This window comes from Gastrolobium bilobum, unplaced genomic scaffold (genome assembly GCF_033153095.1).
Source record: "Gastrolobium bilobum isolate Gb01-03AN ecotype WA unplaced genomic scaffold, APGP_CSIRO_Gbil_v1 utg8841, whole genome shotgun sequence".
In the NCBI taxonomy this organism is placed as follows: domain Eukaryota; kingdom Viridiplantae; phylum Streptophyta; class Magnoliopsida; order Fabales; family Fabaceae; genus Gastrolobium; species Gastrolobium bilobum.
Window position 1 is genome coordinate 42,315 of NW_026896712.1, and position 19,678 is coordinate 61,992.

At 34.4% G+C, this 19,678-nt stretch overlaps 2 protein-coding genes across 2 annotated transcripts; both read left to right on the plus strand.

Annotated features, from left to right (window-relative positions):
• Positions 1-2,994: 2,994 nt before the first annotated feature.
• On the plus strand, positions 2,995-9,325 carry LOC133301589 (abscisic acid 8'-hydroxylase 2-like). The gene is made up of 8 exons (XM_061501242.1): positions 2,995-3,247; positions 3,377-3,695; positions 3,804-3,953; positions 4,179-4,427; positions 4,523-4,612; positions 5,257-5,442; positions 5,847-5,965; positions 9,097-9,325. Exons 1-8 carry the CDS (start codon positions 3,168-3,170, stop codon positions 9,200-9,202), a joined length of 1,299 nt encoding a protein of 432 aa, XP_061357226.1. The 5' UTR covers positions 2,995-3,167; the 3' UTR covers positions 9,203-9,325.
• An 8,619-nt stretch (positions 9,326-17,944) lies between these two features.
• LOC133301580 (uncharacterized) lies at positions 17,945-19,266 on the plus strand. The gene is made up of 2 exons (XM_061501231.1): positions 17,945-18,626; positions 19,172-19,266. The coding sequence occupies exons 1-2, from the start codon at positions 17,945-17,947 to the stop codon at positions 19,264-19,266; spliced, it is 777 nt and encodes a 258-aa protein (XP_061357215.1).
• The last annotated feature ends 412 nt before the right edge of the window (positions 19,267-19,678 follow it).

Genomic DNA, 19,678 nt, shown 5'->3' on the forward strand with positions numbered 1-19,678 from the left:
GGTTGTACCTCTCCATCGAGAAGAACTCAATAAAGAACTTCTGAGACAAATCATCCCATGTAGAAATGCTTGCTGTAGGCTGCCTTTCCAACCAACTAAGAGCCTTTCCCTTAAGAGAAAAAAGGAACAACCTCAACCGGATTGCATCATTCGACACCTGAGGGTGTTTGGTTGAGTCACAGATCCTCAAGAATCTGTCAATAAATCGGTGAGGATCTTCACTCTCCTCTCCTCCAAACTAAGCCCTCTCCACCAATTGAATATGGAAAGATTTGAGCTCCCAGTTGTTGTTTGCAACATTAGGCTGAATAATGCTCGAGTTGGGCCTGTTGAAAGATGGAGTGAGAATGGAATCCATGAATGAATTATCTGCATCATTATTTGTTGCCATGATTTGTGCTTCTTCAGACAGAATTCCTAACTCGTTGAATGCAAGCTTCTTCTAAGCAAGTTTTCTGTATCTTTTTTCAGTCCTTGTAATCTCCAAATCAAGTGGAAATTCTGGAATTTTACCTCGCATACAACTCAGAAAAGAGATTAGTAGCACTGTTCAAATATCACAAAAAAATAAAAATAAAAATAATAACAAAATCCAATCTTAAAGATCAAGATTATATGATATAAGAAACGCCAATCCCCGGCAACGACGCCAAAAACTTGTTGCTCACCGACAAGTATACCGATCACACAAGTAATTCAGTAATAAGAAAAGTATCGTCTCCACAGGGATTGGGCTCGAATATCAAATAATCGTGTGCTTTTAGAATGGAAGGATTCAAAAAGGTTGTGACAAATATTGTCGGTTTGAGTAAAAATAAGAACTTTAAAAGAAAAGACTTATTTTTGGCTTTTTGTTTATGGGAAAAAGAACAGAGATTGATTTTTGTAAATATGAGAAAGCATTATAGCTAGAGTACATTCACTGAATGATTCCCACTTCTTACTTTGGATTGATTTACAATACTTATTTATATAATTACTCAGATAAATTATTATCTAAAAATATTTAATAGTTAACCTCCGATTCCTTGCAAGGTTAACCCTTTAACCCCAATTCCTTGCAATGTTCCTCATGGCATTAAACAATGAACTCAATAATTTAAGCATCTGCAATTAAGTATACATATATTCCTAGCATGCATATAAATTGTTATCCTACCCCCTTTCAAGGTCAAAACCCCAATATTCCTATCTAGAGTTCTAACCCTCAAATTATCAACTATTAGATTGATCAGTTCTAATAAAGAAAATATAAAATACGCACAGGGAAGAAATAAAGATAATTTATATAAACGAGTAAATGTAAACTAATCCGTCGTAACAAGGGTTCACATAAGGTTTGTGACCCTAACTACAATAAAAAGAACTAGCCAACCATTATCATGGCTAAAAATTTAATATTCAACATACTTGATAAATGAGAAGACGAAGAATAATAAACTCTCTCTGAGCACAACCGTCGTCTCTGGTCTTCGGAATATGATTCCCCTTAATTCTGTAAAAGGCATCATATTTATACTCCTCTTTTCCTTCTTCCAAAAATACCCTCGTACAGCACGGTGCATCTTTCCCGCAAACCGGCGCCAGTTGGCGCCGGGGTGGCGCCACTACCAAAATTCGCCAATTCCCACAAAACTGGCGCCAGTTGGCGCCATTCAAAAAACACTGTGTAAAGTTCGAATATTGGCGCCATTGTGGCGCCACTGGGCGCCGCTTCTCTGCCAAAAAATGTGATTCTCTAAAAACCGGCGCCAGTTGGCGCCACTTCCAAGAGTCTGCTGCACAGTTCGTAAACTGGCGCGGGTTGGCGCCAGTGTCGAGCCATTTCACGCCATGTTGCTGGAATTTATACTGAGGATCACCTGTGTGGAGTTGCATCGAGTAGCTTTTTACATTTTTGTAGTTTTCACTTCTTCTACCTATTGAAACACAACCAATAGGTGAGAAATATTATTGACATAGAAAGAATCAATATAATAAGCAAATATGTATATAAATTTTTCTTTTATGACTCAATTCTTATCAATTTTAACTTAGAAAACTACACCTCCCAGAGGCACATCAAACCATTCCCAGATTTAAACGTTGCTCTCCCCAGCAATGTATAAGACTCAATCCATGACATATTCAATTAATCCAACATAACAATCCATAGACACTCTCAGACACAATATGTCATGCATGCCTGACCCAATATCATAAACTCCCAACAATGTCATCAGCTTTTTAAAGATACAAGTCTACATTAATTACCCCTCACATAGATAAATAATGTCCACTCAACACTCAATGCTTAAGGGTATTATAAGCACTCAATCAATCACAGCTAGCTATAACACTACCATAGGCTTATCAATTTTAACTTAGAAAACTATACCTCGTAAAAGACTGGACTCCTAATGTCGTTTGTCAATGTACTTGTGTGATATCATATACGCGGACTGCGTTCCTTAACCGTGAAATCTTAGTTGTTGGGCTTTTTGGACCTTTCATATATTGAGGCTTATATCCCATGTGGGATAAATATAGATCAATGAGAATTGTATGAATAAAAATAGGCAAGTTATTTAATAATGGTGATATGCAATCTCACTCTATTTTTACTCATTTTAATTAAAATCTTGAGTTTGAGAGTCTTGGAATATCTGTCCGATTGAGCTCAATTTGAATTTAATTAACTTGGAAGTCGGTTTAATTGTTTAAAAAAAATAAATATTAAACCAATTGGATAAAAAAATAAAAAATATTAGAAAAATATTGTTAACATTGAAAAAAAATGTGGCACTAGCTAGAAAAGACTAGTTGAAGTTGAAGTTGAAGGTGTTTCCATAACGGTGGTGACGCCTGTCCCAACCCCAACCTGCCACTTTATAAACACCACCTCCATCTTCCTCACACACCGACACCCCCTTTTTCAACTATATATCACTATCTTCATTATTCGCTTCCACCACCACTTCCTCTTTTATTCTCTTATTTTTGTGTACAAAACCATGCAACTTTTCACATCACCATCTCTTTGTTCTTACTTTTCTAATCAATTGCTTAATCCCCTTCTCATCATCATCATAATCATATCATTGCTTTTCTCTTCTTTGTTTCTTCTCCTTATTCCTTTCCTCCAATGGTGTCACCACCACAAGGACAAACGTTTACCTCCTGGTTCCATGGGTTGGCCTTACCTTGGAGAAACCCTCAACCTCTACTCTGAAAACCCAAATTCCTTCTTCTCCAATAGACAAAAACGGTATAAAAATATATACATATTCTCATGCACAAAAGCACATCAAATTATGTTATGTTATGTTATGTATATATATACTTGAATTTTTTATTGTTATTGTTTTGATGTGTCATATATGATTTATATACCAAGGTATGGAGATATATTCAAGACACACATACTTGGTTGTCCTTGTGTAATGATATCAAGCCCCGAAGCAGCTAGAATTGTGCTTGTGACACAAGCACATCTTTTCAAGCCAACATACCCTCCAAGCAAAGAGAGGATTATAGGACCAGAGGCTGTGTTCTTTCAACAAGGTGCTTATCACTCCATGCTCAAGAAGTTAGTTCAAGCCACATTTTTACCCTCTAGAATTAAGAATTCAGTCTCTGAGATAGACCAAATTGTTCAGAAAATGGTTCCAACTTGGGCCAACAGAACCATCAATACCTTGCAAGAGATGAAGAAGGTATGTTTATATCACATTACATATGTAGCAGCTATACTCATACAAACTATTATTATATTTATTTGACTCATTAAACATCAAGAATCTCAAGAAATTTTCTTCCCTTAGTATGCTTTTGAAGTAGCTGCAATCTCAGCCTTTGGTGAAATAAAGGATTTTGAAATGGAAGAAATCAGAGACATGTATTGTTGCTTGGAGAAGGGCTACAACTCTTACCCTTTACATCTTCCTGGAACTTCCTATTGGAAAGCAATGAAGGTAATATATATATATTTCTTTTTTTTTTTTTATACATTATATATATATATATATATATATATATATATTTCAATTTATATAGTTTGTGCAATTATATATGTTTAATTAATTAGGACATATAATTAATTATGTTCAACTATATATACTTATGTGCTTTAAAAGATTTATTTTGATAAGACATTGCTTTCTTAGTTATTCATTTATTGGTTAAAAATATAAATGAAGGCAAGGAAGGTTCTGAATGAGACAATAAGGAGGTTAATACAAAGAAGAAAAGAAAGCAGGAACTATGGTGGAGGGTTGTTGGGAGTTCTGTTACAAGCCAGAGGTCACAAGATATACCAACTCAATGATTCTCAAGTTGCTGATAATCTCATTGGTGTAATCTTTGCTGCACATGATACCACAGCAAGTGCTCTAACATGGGTTCTAAAGTACTTGCACGACAATTTCAATGCCTTGGAAGCTGTGACAGTTATACAATCTCTCTCTCTCTCTCTCTTTCTTGAATTTTTCTCCTACTCCTGATTTTGTTTCTTAATGTTCCCTGTAAATTGCAATTGTTGCAGAGAGAACATGAAGGAATCAAAAGCAAATTAGCTATGGAAAATCGTGGACTTTCATGGGATGATACTAGGCATATGCCACTCACTACACGGGTATATTAATTAACTATTACTTAATTTCTTTCATTTTGTTATATGTATAAGTTTTTGTTTTTAAAAATATATAATATATAAGTTGGTTTTAGTCAACATCAATTTAGTTTTCAAATGAAAAAATAATGTCATCAATTTTTTCCACTAAAAAATTGCTTTGAAAGCATTAATTGAAATTGACCAATTTGATGTTATTATAAATAGAGAAATGAAATAACGAGTAAATATTCTTTTTGTTCCTTAACAAATTTCACGATGCCCGCTTTAGTCTCTAGCAAATAAAAAGGTTATACGTGGTTCCTAAAAAATTTAAAATGGACTCATTTAGTTGAAATTGTAGTCCCTCACAAATTCAAAAAAGATCCACATTAATCTCTGAAAAGGACTAAAATGAGTCTACTTTGAATTTCTTAAAAACCACGAATAGCCTTTTTATTTGTTAGGGACTAAAACGGGTATCATAAAATTTGATGAAGAACGAAAAATGTATTTACTTTTAATTAATACGATATAAAGGTATATCTTTGGTGAATGAAATATTGGACATGTACATGTTTTTTTTCCTTTTTTCTTTGTGGTGAAGTATCGTTATGAAAACTTGAACTACTCATGGTTGAGATATGATGCAATTAAAATGAGTTCAGGTTATCCAAGAAACATTAAGAAGCGCAAGCATACTGTCATTCACATTCAGAGAAGCAGTAAGAGATGTTGAGCTTGAAGGTTACACTATTCCTAAAGGTTGGAAGGTCCTTCCACTCTTTAGAAGCATTCATCATTCTGCTGATTTCTTCCCTCAACCAGAGAAGTTCGACCCTTCAAGATTTGAGGTTAAATATCCCTTAATCTAACTCCATAGATACGTACGTGTACACAAAATGTAAATGAATAAAAAATAATAATAACAATCCATGTAACTAGAAGATTTCAGGACCAACGGTTATATTTTATCTTTTATGTCAGAAACATAAGGTTATAAATGGTTAGATTATCCTGTGGTAAAGTCCCTTTCATTCCAATTTGAATCTTACCACATTTAGATGATTCTGTGTTTTTTCAATCTTGCTAGTATCAGAGCATGTGATCTAAATTTGTAGGCTAGTAGAATAATATTAATTTCTCTATCCTTTGTGTTCAACAATACCAGTTATATATATAGTACTATATATAAGATATTAAACAAGAGGTGTTAAAAGAGATATGGTGTTGACTTAGTTTTATGTGATGATGCAAGGTGCCACCAAGACCAAACACATACATGCCATTTGGAAATGGAATCCACTCTTGTCCTGGTAGTGAGCTAGCTAAGCTTGAGGTTCTTGTCCTTCTCCACCACCTCACAGTTTCTTACAGGTACATAATATTTATCTATGTGATATTAGAGGGGGGTTATATTGACAAATTTTTTTTCTTACAAACTTAGAAACGACACTAAGTCCGACTAGTCAGACTTAGTATAGTTTGTAAGTTTGTAAGAAAAAAATTTCTCAATATAACCCCTCCCGTGATATTATAGTCACTAAGTTCATTATAGCAAACTAATGCTAAGATAAATAGTTGTCGCAACTCACAAACAAGAACTATAGTAGGCATGATTCTATTATTACAATAAGAATAGTATGCATCTTGCATGAACTTTTTGCAAAACTAGTTTGTTTGCTACTCAAGATCTCTCAATTGACCATTAGAAGATTGATTGATAATGGTGGTCCTATTTAGTGGGGGTGTTCCTTAAGATGTGGAAGTGGTCCTTCATGAAGTATAATGAACATAGGGTTCTTTTTTAGAATATGTATATTTCAATACATTATAGCTAGTGAACAAGTGAGTAGGATCTTATCAATAATCATGTATTTCATACGTATACGTGGAAAACATGCATGGTATTGTCGCCTAACGTATTCATAATACTATTTCACTTGTAATTTGCTAAGTTGTCATACTACATTCTATAAATGGAGGGTCTTGCTAAATATAAATATGGATTCAAGAGTTAGAAATTAATCTTCAATTATAAACACAATTTAAAATGCAAAAAGTGTGTGTGTATAAATACAACAGTAATTCTATTATAATTTTGAGTTTTTGAAATCATTTTGTCTCATATAAAAAAGCTATGACTAAGATATTAATGACTATATCAAACAAATTCATAAACTATATTTAAAAAAAAAAGCTATATTTTATATTTAGTAATGTAATTAAAGATATAATAATAACCATTACTTTAGTTTTCTTCATAGTTTTATTATTAATATATATAGTTTCTTACTATAAAATGTGATGTCAATGTAATCTATAAAAAAAATTGACATTAATCATCAATTTAATCTCTTAATCCTACAATATTTATATTAATTTAGTCCTTAACCACACAAAATTGTATTAATATAGTTAATTAGTCTTGTAGTGAGCAACTGAAGGAACCATTTTAATTTTTTTTTTTTTTTAAAAAGCTAAATTAATGTATAATTTTTTTAAAAATTAAAATAATAACACTTATATTATTTCAAAGAAATAAAAAGGGTTTACTCAAAAAAGAAAAGCCTCCTCTTCCTGTAGCCACTTAATCATTGAGTGTGACTGTAGACTGATCCCTATTACTATCTTGGCCAATCAAGTTTAATTGTCCTTTAGTTACACAAGCAAACTTGGTCCAGAATTACTCAAAACTTCACGGTACTGTAGACGTTAAGAATGATCCCAACAATAAACAAACTGAGCAAGAAGTTTTCTAAGTTACAATATTAGGCTTCATATTCATCGAATATTAGATTTGGTAATAGGAAATTGTTAAGAGATAAAAAATAATTTCTCGAGTCCATCTCAAACCTTTAAACTTTCAGAAAATTTAGTTTTGAACATGCTTGAACCTAATAGTTTGAATTTTAGAGAAGTTAGTCTTTAATATGAGTTTGTGTATATAACCAACTATCCATTTTATTAACTTTTAGACAACTTTTTAAGTATTTAAAATTAAAAAGAATTAAATAAAAAAGTAAAACTTCTTAGGTTTTTTTTTTTTTTTGGTAAACAAAAAAAACTTCTTAGGTTTTAATATATTGAATACTGTATTTTTATTAGATATATTTTATTTTTCAATTCTTTAACAAATTAATTAAGACACTCGTTATCATAACTTTTTTAAGAAAGTTAGTTTTTTTTTTGAAACTGATCCTAATTACCTCTTTGAGGCGAATCAGAACCCCCAGTATCCCCACGGGTTTGACTCTTTGAGCCGCCTATAGGACTAATCCAGAGTTCGGATGCGGGTCCAAGGATTACGGTACTTATGCCCCTCGAAAGTTAGTTTTTAATATGATATTATGCAAACTTTCATAGCAAACAATAGGAATAATTATCACAAAAATAAAATGAACATATACATATTGCATGTCCTTATTGTCTTCCAACCAAAAAAGATCTTGTATGAGAATATGCATCAAATATTTAAAATCATTCTTAGACTTCATGCATGAAAGAATACATTTCTATTTATATATGGGTTTTATGATTCTCATGTTGAAGGAGAATTAAAATCTCATGTTATAGAGATAAAAAATATGTGGGACTCATGTGTTAGAAAAAATTATATGTAGGACTCATGTCAGCACGAAAATCGAAGGGTGTATAGGAAAATTATAATTCTCATGTTAAATGAGAATTATAAAACCCATTATATATCCAAGTGAATCACAATAATTTTTTTTTTTGGAAACATGAATCACAATAAAATTAGTCCACGCAATTTGCCAGCTTGATCAAATGACAGGAACACATGTGGATAGCTGCCACTGCCTGCTCTAAAAACCAAGACAAATTCTATATATGTTCTAAGCAGTCAAATTTCAAGAAATCAAGTTTTACCCAACACCACATGTAGCTCTGCACAATTGCACACCACATCATACATTTCACCTTGTCCTCTTCACAGATATTATTTTGAACGTGACCCTTACCCACCTATTCATTTTGCTCTTACATTTGACACACTGTGACTACTGATTAGTCGAAGAATGTTAGAGTATTCCATGCCTACATTAGTCCCATCTCATTGACAAGATGCATTGTGTCAATGGGGTATTGTGTAATCATATAAAACCAAAGAAAAAATAATATAGAATATAAGTTTTCTTGTCAAATTTAGTTATTGGGATTTGATTTTCTCATGTTGAATGAATGAGAATTCAATTCTCATGTTGTAGAGACAAAAAGCATGTGGGACTTATGTGTTAGAAAATATTATATATAAGATCCATGTCAGTACGAAAATCGAAGGATGTGTAAGAAAATTATAATTCTCATGTTGAATGAGAATTATAAAACCCATTATTTAGGAATTGATAAAAATATATATTTTATGACATCAATTCTGATGATGTGGAAAACTATGGACTATAAAATCAATGTTTTGCCAAAAGGGTCAATTTTTCAAACAGGTTATGTCAAATTTGTACTTATCCTTGTTTTGATGGTTGTTTTAGGTGGCATGTTGTGGGAAACGAAGATGGAATACAGTATAGTCCTTTTCCTGTGCCCAAACATGGATTACCAGTTAAGATAACCCCGAGGAACAAGATATTTATCTAAAGTTGCAAATTTCAGACCCATGGAGAGTTCAAATCATGTTAAGAAAGTGGGGCCAAAGTGATTTGTCCCCCGCCAAGATAATCAATTTTCTTTTTCCTTTTCTTTTGTCCTAGAGATTCTTTTCCCATGTATATAGACCTTATATGGAATGAATCTAGCATGACCAATATCTATGTAAATAGTATGTACGTGCAGACAAAAAATTGTAATAAATTAAATATTTTCAAAATTAAAATATGTAAATGCTGCATAATTAAATTGATATGTAAATTCCGAAAAAAATAAAATGGGTTTCTCATATCTCATTTAATATGATTAGATCTTGTTAGTTGTTGTCTTGTTGATATGTTTTTTTTTTTTTTTCACTTTCTATCCTAACACTTCTCTCTCATCTTGAATCATTATTGATTTAACTATAAATAATTAAATAATCTAACCCCAAGGATATTCGTTTGATAACGGAGCTCCCAAAGTTTATTTGGGGTTTAGGTTCAAATTTTGTCTCAAGTAAATATTTGAAAAATCTTTGGGATCAAAGGATGTGCATCTCTCCTCGATAAGGGATTAGTCTCATCCTTCCTTCGGTGGAGTAGCCTAATGCACCGTTGTTTCAATGGAGTAGCTTTTAAAACCGTACTCTGAGAATGATCGAAGGGGGTTAAATGAAGATACCTCAAGGTTATATTAAAATAATAATAATAATAATTAAATAGTCTTACATAAAGTCACTGAGAAAATTTATTTTCCACTTAATTTGATTCTAGTGCCAAAAAAATGTTTTTTTTTTTGTAATAACCAAAAAAATGTTTTGACTCAATATGGTTGTGGATAAGGTATAGTGTTATTGGCTTTTATGGTAATAACCTATGCAAAAACTTGATTAGGCGAGACCAAGATACCGTTGATCCCACAAAGTAGCTAAGGGTACTATACGTGGCATGAGTAGGTTGAAGATGCCATAACTACACGTGGACAGTGTTTCAGCACCCAAAGGTAGCATGCGTGGCTAACTTATCATGTTGTAAAGGATTCGTTGCATGTGGATTTCCCTGACAAAATCCTAAACATGTTAATTTATTTCTTGTCATTCCATGGGGAAAAAAAATAGTTTTGTTTAACTAGAAATCAACTCTCCACATACATATTGTATGGACACAAATCATCCTCCAATTATTTTCTGAACAGATGTTATGCTCTGTCTCATATTAACATTCATGATAAGCTATGGAAGATCCATGATTTTCTCACAACCTCGACCCTTTGCATTTTCAATTATTTTTGTGGATATCTTCTTCGGACAACTAATTATGAGGTTCAATCAAATCAATTTGTTCTTACATTAAGCACCATGCACATTGTCTACTCATATGAAGATGTAGGTTGTAATTAACAAGGCAAAAGGAGGACAATATATTCCTTCATTGTGCTACAACACTATTACTTAGAGTTACACTTGTTTTACATAATGGTACTGTTGAAGTTCAAATTTATAATTTTATGTAAATTACCCAAAATTTTTATTACTGTATCAATTTTAATGGCTTCGAAAAGTAATGCTAAATACACATATACTTAATAGTACTTGTCATTGGCTGATGAATATCGCATCTATTTAATCAAGGAATTTATGATGGAGATTTTAATAAGTATAAATTAAGTCACTAGGATTAGTCTAGTAGTAAGAGATTTGAGTAGATTGTATTAAGTTATGCGTTCAATTTTTACCAGTATCTAAAAAAAAAGTATAAATTGTTAAGTGATTAATAATAAGTAAATCATTAGTTAAAAAAAATTGATTGTTAGTTAATAAAAAAGATGTACTGTAATAGGTGTGAAAGTGTGGGTAGATAAATATTAATTTTTTGTCATAAATAGTACAATCAAAGGAGATTTCGTCCTGTCAAATTATGCTTGAGAAAGTATAACTCTAAAATCCCAAAAAATTATTTCAAATTTTGGGAAAATGAATCGATTCAAAAAGGGTTATCAACCAGAAAAACTGGTCATGTAAAAAAATTCCATTCACACTAGAGGTCTTTTTGGACTAAAATTCTGGGCCACTATTATTTTTCGAGGTACCGAAGGACTACGTTTCGAAAAAGGTTTTTTTTTTTTTTTTTTTTGTTCTTTTGGGATTTCATAATAGGTAAAATAATTATATATTATAATTTAAATAAGAAAATACAAAAATCTAGCAATTTGAAATCTATTTACGAATTTATAACAAGAAGTTGTGTCCAAATCCATGCGTTCACTACAACAAAAATGGTATTTAGCACTGATTTTATTTTGGATTTAGCAATGGTTCAAACCACCATTAAAAAATCAGTAGCCAATTGAAAACCAATATAGGAAATGTGACGTTAAATAATTTAGCGACGATTCACATAAATCGTCAGAACAACTGACACGAAAAAAAGCGACGCTGAATGTATATAAACCACCATCAATTATTAGAAAAAAAATAAATCATTTTTTATAGCGACGGTTTAGAACCGCCACTGGTGTTCAGTGACCGTGGTGTTGCCTTGGGTCTGCATTTTCAATCTCCATTTGTTCCAGCTCCAAATATTTCTTGGATCGTGTAGTAAACTCAACTAGAGTTCGTACTGGGTCTTTGTACACGGATTTAGCTAACCTGGAGGAGCCGTGTAGTCCGGCAATCACTAAATGTAGATGAATGTTTTCAGATAACCTGGAAACTTGTAAGGCGGCCATTTTGAAGCGGTCTAAATACTTTTGCAAAGTTTCACCAGGCTGTTGTTTTATTTTCCCCAGTGCAAACTCGGACTTCAGCTGTTTTTTGCTAGTAGCAAAATTCAGCAAGAATCTACCTCTGAATTCTTCAAAAGATCTAATGGATCCCGCCGGTAGAGATAAAAACCATGTCTGAGTTGCTCTCGTCAGCGTAGTTGCAAATAGCCGGGTTATTTGCGGTTCTTCAATTCCCTTAATGTACATTGCCGTATCAAAAGCATCCAAATGCACTTGGGGGTCTTGCGTCCCATCATATTTTGAAATTTCAGATAAGTTGAGGTTTTCTAGAAATGGTGCATCCACGATCTCGTCCACGAAGGGGCTATGATTGTATTGTCCCCTGTGATACTTCCTCCTATAAACCCCTGACACGTCGTTCGGGTTCTAGTTCCGGGATGGGCGTCTCCCATCTGAAGACTGGGGATTCTCTCTCAGCCTTTCTGGTTGCCCTTCGTGAACCTCGGGTACTTGGTTGCGAACCACATTGGGGATGCTTCCTTGAGGCCGGCCTTCGTCGTTCCCAGCGTTTCTCGCTTGAGTCCGGGTTCTATCAGCGTTCGCTTGGGTGCTTGTGATCCTCAGGTCATTCATAACCCGAGTTATGGCTTTTTGACCCTTATGACCCTTAATAAGTAATTAATTACCAATTTGCCCTTCATTTGAAACTAATTCGAAAATTTAACCCCCCTCAAAAACATAACACCAATCTGCCCCTGTTTGACCGTTGACCACGAAGCCTACCCGGGTACACTCCTTCCTACCCGGGTATTTTTTGAAAAATTTTATCTACCCGAGTAGGTAGGGATGTACCCCGGGTATAGTTCTTAAATCTGAGAATTTGTTTGAATTATTTACCCGGGTAGGGAGGAGTGTACCCGGGTAAAAACATAAATATATATAAATATAACATGGAAAAATACCTCTTTTTGAGTGACATTCACAGTTACTAGTTTGATTGTATCGAAGTCTTTGGATCCAAGATTTATAGGTAGACAAACAGAGTTTTGAAAATCATCAGGCTTCACCTTAAGGTCATCTGAAATAATAAAAGTTGCCGTTTCTTGAACAAACCCTTCATTTGCTGGTGAACTACGATGAAATATCTCTCGATTCATTGGTTTCCCACATATGCATCTTTTATTGCGCGCCCCCATGGGTAAAAAAACTCTTAGGATGTTGAACCAGAAAATAATAATATTTGTGAATTGAAAATCAAACGTCACTAATCACTTTGAGTGGGATTTATCTTTAGTATAATAAAAAATCTCACCAATGACAGAGCCCTATGTAAGATAGCAAATTATATGGAAAAAAAAACACAATAATCGGGTTACAAAAACATTACTTTAGGTGGTGACGTCGAATATTTTGTTGCGAATAAATGAGAAAGACATTATTTCTTTTTTAGTTTTGCAAATAAGAAAGACACTATTTCTAGCGCCCTTTTACAAGACGAAACGTCAATAAAATTAACGTTACAATTGATGTTGGCGGTGGCGGTTTGTATTAAGTTGACGTCACTTTTATCAGATTCAATGTTACGCTTAATTAGTATTAAATGTTACTTTTAAATTAGTGCAGTTTTAATGCCAGCCATCCATCCTCAAGCATGTTCCCGAATTAAAAAGAAACGAATTCCAATATTAACGTTAAATCTGCATAGAAGGGCAATTGTGATTTTCGAGATGCATGCGCTGTTCAAAGTTTTCAGAAGCTTGATGCTGAATTAAATCGGTATGTAATTTCTTTCAAGTGAAATATCGTACCCGGGTACACTCCTCCCTACCCGGGTAAATAATTCAAATAAATTCCCAGATTCGAGAACTATACCCGGGTACACCCCTACTTACCCGGGTAGATAAAATTTTTCAAAAAATACCCGGGTAGGAAGGAGTGTACCCGGGTAGGCTTCGTAGTTAACGGTCAAACAGGGGCAGATTGGTGTTATGTTTTTGAGGGGGGTTAAATTTTCGAATTAGTTTCAAATGAAGGACAAATTGGTAAATAATTATTTATTAAGGGTCATAAGGGTCAAAAAGCCCCCGGGTTATAGCTCGTTCCGGATTCGGGTTAGTGGCTCGACCTACTCGAGCCTCCAACTCTCGCATCTGTCTGGAACCTTCCTCCCTTTCAAGCCCGTGCCTTCGCTCCATCTCTTCCATTCTCCGAAATACCGCGGCAACAGCCAGATCTGTCACCCGAGAACACCAACTGCACCATTTGGTACTTGTACAGCATCCGCCACTTGTTCCTCCATTGGTTGTAAGCCTTACACGTATGGGGCGTCCGGATTGATGGCTGAGGTTGATGCCGAATCGGAGTGCACATCACTAACATACACTGCATCAGTATCTATCCGCCGATGATCCAAAGGATCTTCCCTGATTTGAGAAACAGGCTGGTGTCTGGAATTCGATCTTGCTGGTTGCCGAAACCCACTTCTTGTTGTCCTCACCATCGCGGCCTTTGATCACGTAATAGTAGGAAAAATTTCCCCACAGACGGCGCCAATGTTCTGCCTGAGGCAGAGATGTCCGACCGTTGGTCGGGTGATTTATGTTGGATCTAGTGCTTTCTCTCTAGATACCTATCAGTTAGGTATCTGGGGGACAGCGAATCACTACACACTTATACGATGGCCTTAGCCAGAGGGGGTGTGTGTGTGCACTGTCGTGGTTGCGTAAAATAGGGTTAGAGAGATCAATCATACCTGTGATCTTTAGCTCCTATTTATAGGGCTTACCTGTGGGCTTATACTGATTGGGCTTCTTGTAGGCATGGGCCTTTCCCAGGTCCATAATGTAAGAACCCGCACCGTTAATTAAGGAATTTAATTAATAAATAATGAGAAAATAGGAAATGATTCCATAATTGACCCTAATAATTATTATGAGGCTTTAATAATTATAGTAAGTGAGTAATAATGCTGAAAGTCGCTCTTCGGAAGAAAAGTGCAGATACCGGTTCTGCTAGTCGGTATAAATACGTACCGAAAAGTATACTGGAAATTTATAATAAGTGCATGATAATTACTAGAATAAAATGTAAGACTTGTAAAACGAGTTTCAAGTCAAAATAATGAGAACTGGTGCCAGAAACCGGTACTGGCTATGAAAAACGCGTACCGAAAAAGTGCTCCGAAAATTATAAGAAAAATATGATAATTCTTGTAAAATTGAGTAGGTTAATAATCCTAAGTTTGGGATTAAAATTCTAAGCGTAGAAATTAAAGCTAATACTGTGTGTTTAATGAGTAAGTGACTATAAATACTCCATTTAAGGGCACACAACCCTAGGAAACAGATTTTTGAGCGTGAGGTTTTGAGGTGGCTGACCATCCTTGGCCTTCTTCTCTTGAGTTTTCAAACCTTGAAGCTTTTCCTTTGAATTTCTTCACACACTATCTTGGGGAAACACTTGGGTGTGTGGTTGGTGATGATAAAGGGACCATTCTCTGAGTGTTGGTGGCTGTGTTGAGCTTGTGAGGGGGCTGAGTTAGTGGGTTGGAGTGTTGTGGCTTTTTTCTTGGTTGTTGAAGCTCCAAGTGGTCATCTTTGTGAAGAAAGGAATCACCTTGTTGTGCATTTTCGTGCACTCTTCTAAGTCAGAGTTTGGGAGCTGGTTGTGAGCTCCAAGAGCAACCCTTTGCCTCTGTTTTAGACTTTGGTGAGTTATACCAACCTTGATCATGTGTTTTGTTGAGTAAAAGAGGTGACTTTGCATGTTTAATGAGTTAAACAAGTAACCAACAGTGATATGACCCTCAAACAGTATAAAGATGCATGATTTAACGTTTGAAAGTGTTAAAAATGGAACCTTGGAAGGATATCTTCGCGAAATGCAAAAACTGCATTCTGTCGCGAAATATTTGGATATTTGTCGTGCAATATCCGGATATTGATATCCGGATATTGATATCCGGATATGGGGATCTGGATATCCGGATATTGCCAGAGTGATATCCGGATATTGGATATCCGGATATTGCCTGTGAGATCTCCGGATATTAGATATCCGGATATGTCCCCGAGGAATATCCGGATATTCTGGGTTTGCAAGGAACAGTAGCGTACTGTTCATCTAGAACTGATCTATGGGTTTGTGGACCCTAGTTTGAGGAAGTTGAACTTCTGCAATTAATTAATGTAAGTCAGAATCATATGATTAAGGGCTTATGGCTTGGTGAGAAGCCTTAATACGTAAAACGTAAAGGAAAGGCGTTGTCTTAATATTGTATGCTTGCGGTGCATGTTATTGATATATTGTTGGTCCATAATAGATTGTGAATCTACTGTGTTTGAACTTTGAGCTGTGGACTCTTGGCTTTGGGTGTTAGCTTGTAAGGTAAGCTTTCGTATCCTCAGTTTAGCCATATTTTGGTTCCACCATGTCCTATGGGGGTATGGTTATATGCATGCTGTGTTACATGCTTTGAGATATATGAATTGTTGTTGAGCTTTATGTGTTAATGGCTTTTAATATGCATGTGTTGTTCCATCTTGACGGTAAGCTTGAGTATGTGGCGTCATACAATACGGTGATCCGGGGTGGATACAAGCGGCGTCTTGTACTTATTGTGGGGTTGTAGACGTACATCCTGCATTTCTCTGGCCAGTAGATTAGTATTGACACACATGACATGATTATCTGCTGCATTGCACTGATTTAGAACTGATGATGATAAACTTCTTTTGAACTTATATTGCACATGTAAGTGAGCTTGGGGTGGAAGATCCTTGAGGACCCCTTGTCTTACTGAGATTTCTTGTTTAGAGATCTCACCCCACGTTTGGGGAATGCTTATTTCAGGTTCAGGTAGTATGGTGATTGATGCCTCTGACGGCAGGAGGCCAGAGCTTAGTTGATGATTTTTACTGCTTATTTGCTAGCATGACTGGGCTGGATGCTGTTTATGTTTTCCGTATCATTATTATTATATTGTTGATGTTGAGACTTATGTTGGGCGTTGTTGCCTCATTTGGGTGAGCATGGGAGTTGTCCATGCCACTATGTTATTAGTACTGTTGAGTTGAGTTGTATAAACTGATAGTTGGTCCGGTCTACGTGTTGTAGTTCCATGACTAGAGACATACTTTATGTTGTTTTAATTAATGAGGTATTTCAGTTAGCTGTTTTATTGCAATTGCATACAGGCGATGTTTTATTAATTGGTTAATAAGCAAGTTGGTAATGATAATGACTTCATAATTGAAAAGAAAAAGATATTCCGCATTTTTTATTAAGCGCAGCTTAATACGATAGTATGATAACATCTATATCTATATATATAAAGGAGAGTTCACTGCTGGAAAGTTTTGCCAAGTGTCACTCCCTGGTTAATTCTATAATTTGGTTATATACAAACTTTCTTTATTGGGTAAATTGGGAAAAAAAAACTCTTTGAAAAATTGAATTTTAATTTTTAAATCGAATAATAGTTGCAGACAAGGCGTTGAATGTCCCACTGCCCATCACATTGGTATCCAAAAAAAATTAGCTGTTTTAATTGCTTTTTATGTTGGAATTGGTCATCTCATCTGAAATTCGAAATTTTAAATGGTTTATCAATTAAATTTCGAAATTATGTATTTATTTTGAACAATCTGAAATTCGAAATTTTAAATTCAATAAAAAGAAAACTCTATCAGATAAAATAAATTAGATAAACAGGTGTTTTAATTGCTTTTTATGTTGGAATTGGTCGTCAGATCTGAAATTCGAAATTTTAAATGGTTTAAAATTTTGAATTTAAATATGGATGGTGGGAAAAGAATTTCTTTTAAAAATCGAATTTTAATTTTTAAATTGAATAATTAAATGACCGTTTGTGGTGGCAGATATAAAAGAATAATTAATTAATAAATATGATTTTGAAATTCGAAATTTTAATTGGATAATCAAGTGTTTTAATTGCATTTTATGTTGGAATTGGTCGTCTGATCTGAAATTCAAAATTTGAAATGGTTTAAAATTTTGAATTTAAATATGGATAGAACACTTAGAGATGTTCTTAGCTGTGTTGATATGCCCTTTGGTGGAAAAGTTGTCGTTCTAGGAGGTGACTTTCGGCAAATATTACCTGTCATTCCAAATGGCAGTAGACAAGATATAGTTCATGCAACCATCAATTCTTCCTATCTATGGTCCCATTGTCATCTGTTATCTTTGACCAAGAACATGCGTCTCAATTCTGGAAGTAGCACTAATAATTTGTTGGAAATAAAAGAATTTTCTGAGTGGCTGCTTAAAATAGGAGATGGTGATCTTGGGGATGATGTTGATGGAGAATCTATTATAACAATTCCAGATGAATTGTTGATCAAAGGTTCAGAAGACCCACTTTCAGATATTGTTGATTTTGTTTACCCGAATCTGATGGATAATATATTAGATCCTACTTTCTTTAAAGAACGTGCTCTTCTGACTCCTAAATTGTCCGATGTTGCCATGTTAAACGAGCACCTAATGGCTATGATTCCGGGTGAAGAAAGGACATTATTGAGTTCAAATAAGGTTTTGAAACAAGACGATAATTCATCTCTTGAGGATGACGAAATCTCCCCTGATATCTTAAATACATTCTCATGTTCGGGGATTCCTTATCATAAATTAACTTTGAAGGTTAAAGTACCGGTGATGCTATTGAGAAATATTGATCAATCAAGAGGTTTATGCAACGGTACGAGATTACTTATTACAAAGTTGGGGAATCATGTTGTTTAGCCAATTGTTCTTACAAGAAACAATATAGGAGATACTGTGTTAATCCCTAGAATGACGATCAGCCCATCGGGTCATACATTTCCAGTAAACTTCCAAAGAAGACAATTCCCCTTGGTAGTTTCGTTTGCGATGACTATCAACAAAAGTCAAGGACAGTCGCTGTCTCATGTTGGCATTTATCTTCCTAGGTCTGTCTTCACTCATGGGCAATTATATATGGCACTATCTAGAGTAAAGAGCAGACATGGATTGAAGATGCTGATACTTGATGAAAATGGTTGCGTTACAAATACTACCTTTAACATCGTTTACAAAGAAGTATTTCAAAGATTAGTGTAGTATACTTGGTTATTTCTACAAAGAGCTAACATTGTTGTTTGGTATCAGGTAAGATCTCAATTTTTTATTAGAAAATATTTTTTAATCTTCTTTGTTGATTTCCTTTAGTTGTTATGCCTATTTTTCTGCTAATTTTTTATTGTTATGCAGATTCAGTATTCGAGGCACATTCAGTATATTATTCCCTTGTCATTTTTCAGAGTCAAAGGATTTTCATTGTAATTCTGAATTATTCATCTGCCTGAACTATATAATTCCCTTCAATAATTTTTTTTTTCCAAATATTGTTTATATATTGTTTATGATTCATTTCGAACAGCAGCAAATACCAATAGTGCATGGAGGACGATATTTTACAACTGTTGTGAGTATCGGTTGGGCATATTTCTTATTATATTGCTGTCAACATGACATTTATATATTTTTAATGGAGATTTTGCTGTCAACCATGGAATTTACTGTGTTTAAATTATTATATTCTTTTTTTGTTCCTACCTTAAAAGTTACACGTTTATGTCTATGAACAAACCGATTTTCTTATTAATTCGTTTACGGGACAAACAAATCGATTTTTTTTTCTCCGTGCATCGCACGGGTAATCAACTAGTTACCAGATATATACGGGGTGTTACATTAATGGTATCAGAGCAATGGTTC

What these genes read in the sequence shown, in the direction of transcription:
- LOC133301589 (XM_061501242.1), top strand. Translation starts at nt 3,168, where the DNA reads ATGGGTTGGCCTTACCTTGGAGAAACCCTCAACCTCTACTCTGAAAAC. An exon ending in TTCTCCAATAGACAAAAACG is followed by an intron (nt 3,248 to 3,376) that starts GTATAAAAATAT and finishes TTATATACCAAG; the next exon opens with GTATGGAGATATATTCAAGA. An exon ending in TCGACCCTTCAAGATTTGAG is followed by an intron (nt 5,443 to 5,846) that starts GTTAAATATCCC and finishes TGATGATGCAAG; the next exon opens with GTGCCACCAAGACCAAACAC.
- LOC133301580 (XM_061501231.1), top strand. Translation starts at nt 17,945, where the DNA reads ATGGATAGAACACTTAGAGATGTTCTTAGCTGTGTTGATATGCCCTTT. An exon ending in AAATATTGATCAATCAAGAG is followed by an intron (nt 18,627 to 19,171) that starts GTTTATGCAACG and finishes ATTGTTATGCAG; the next exon opens with ATTCAGTATTCGAGGCACAT.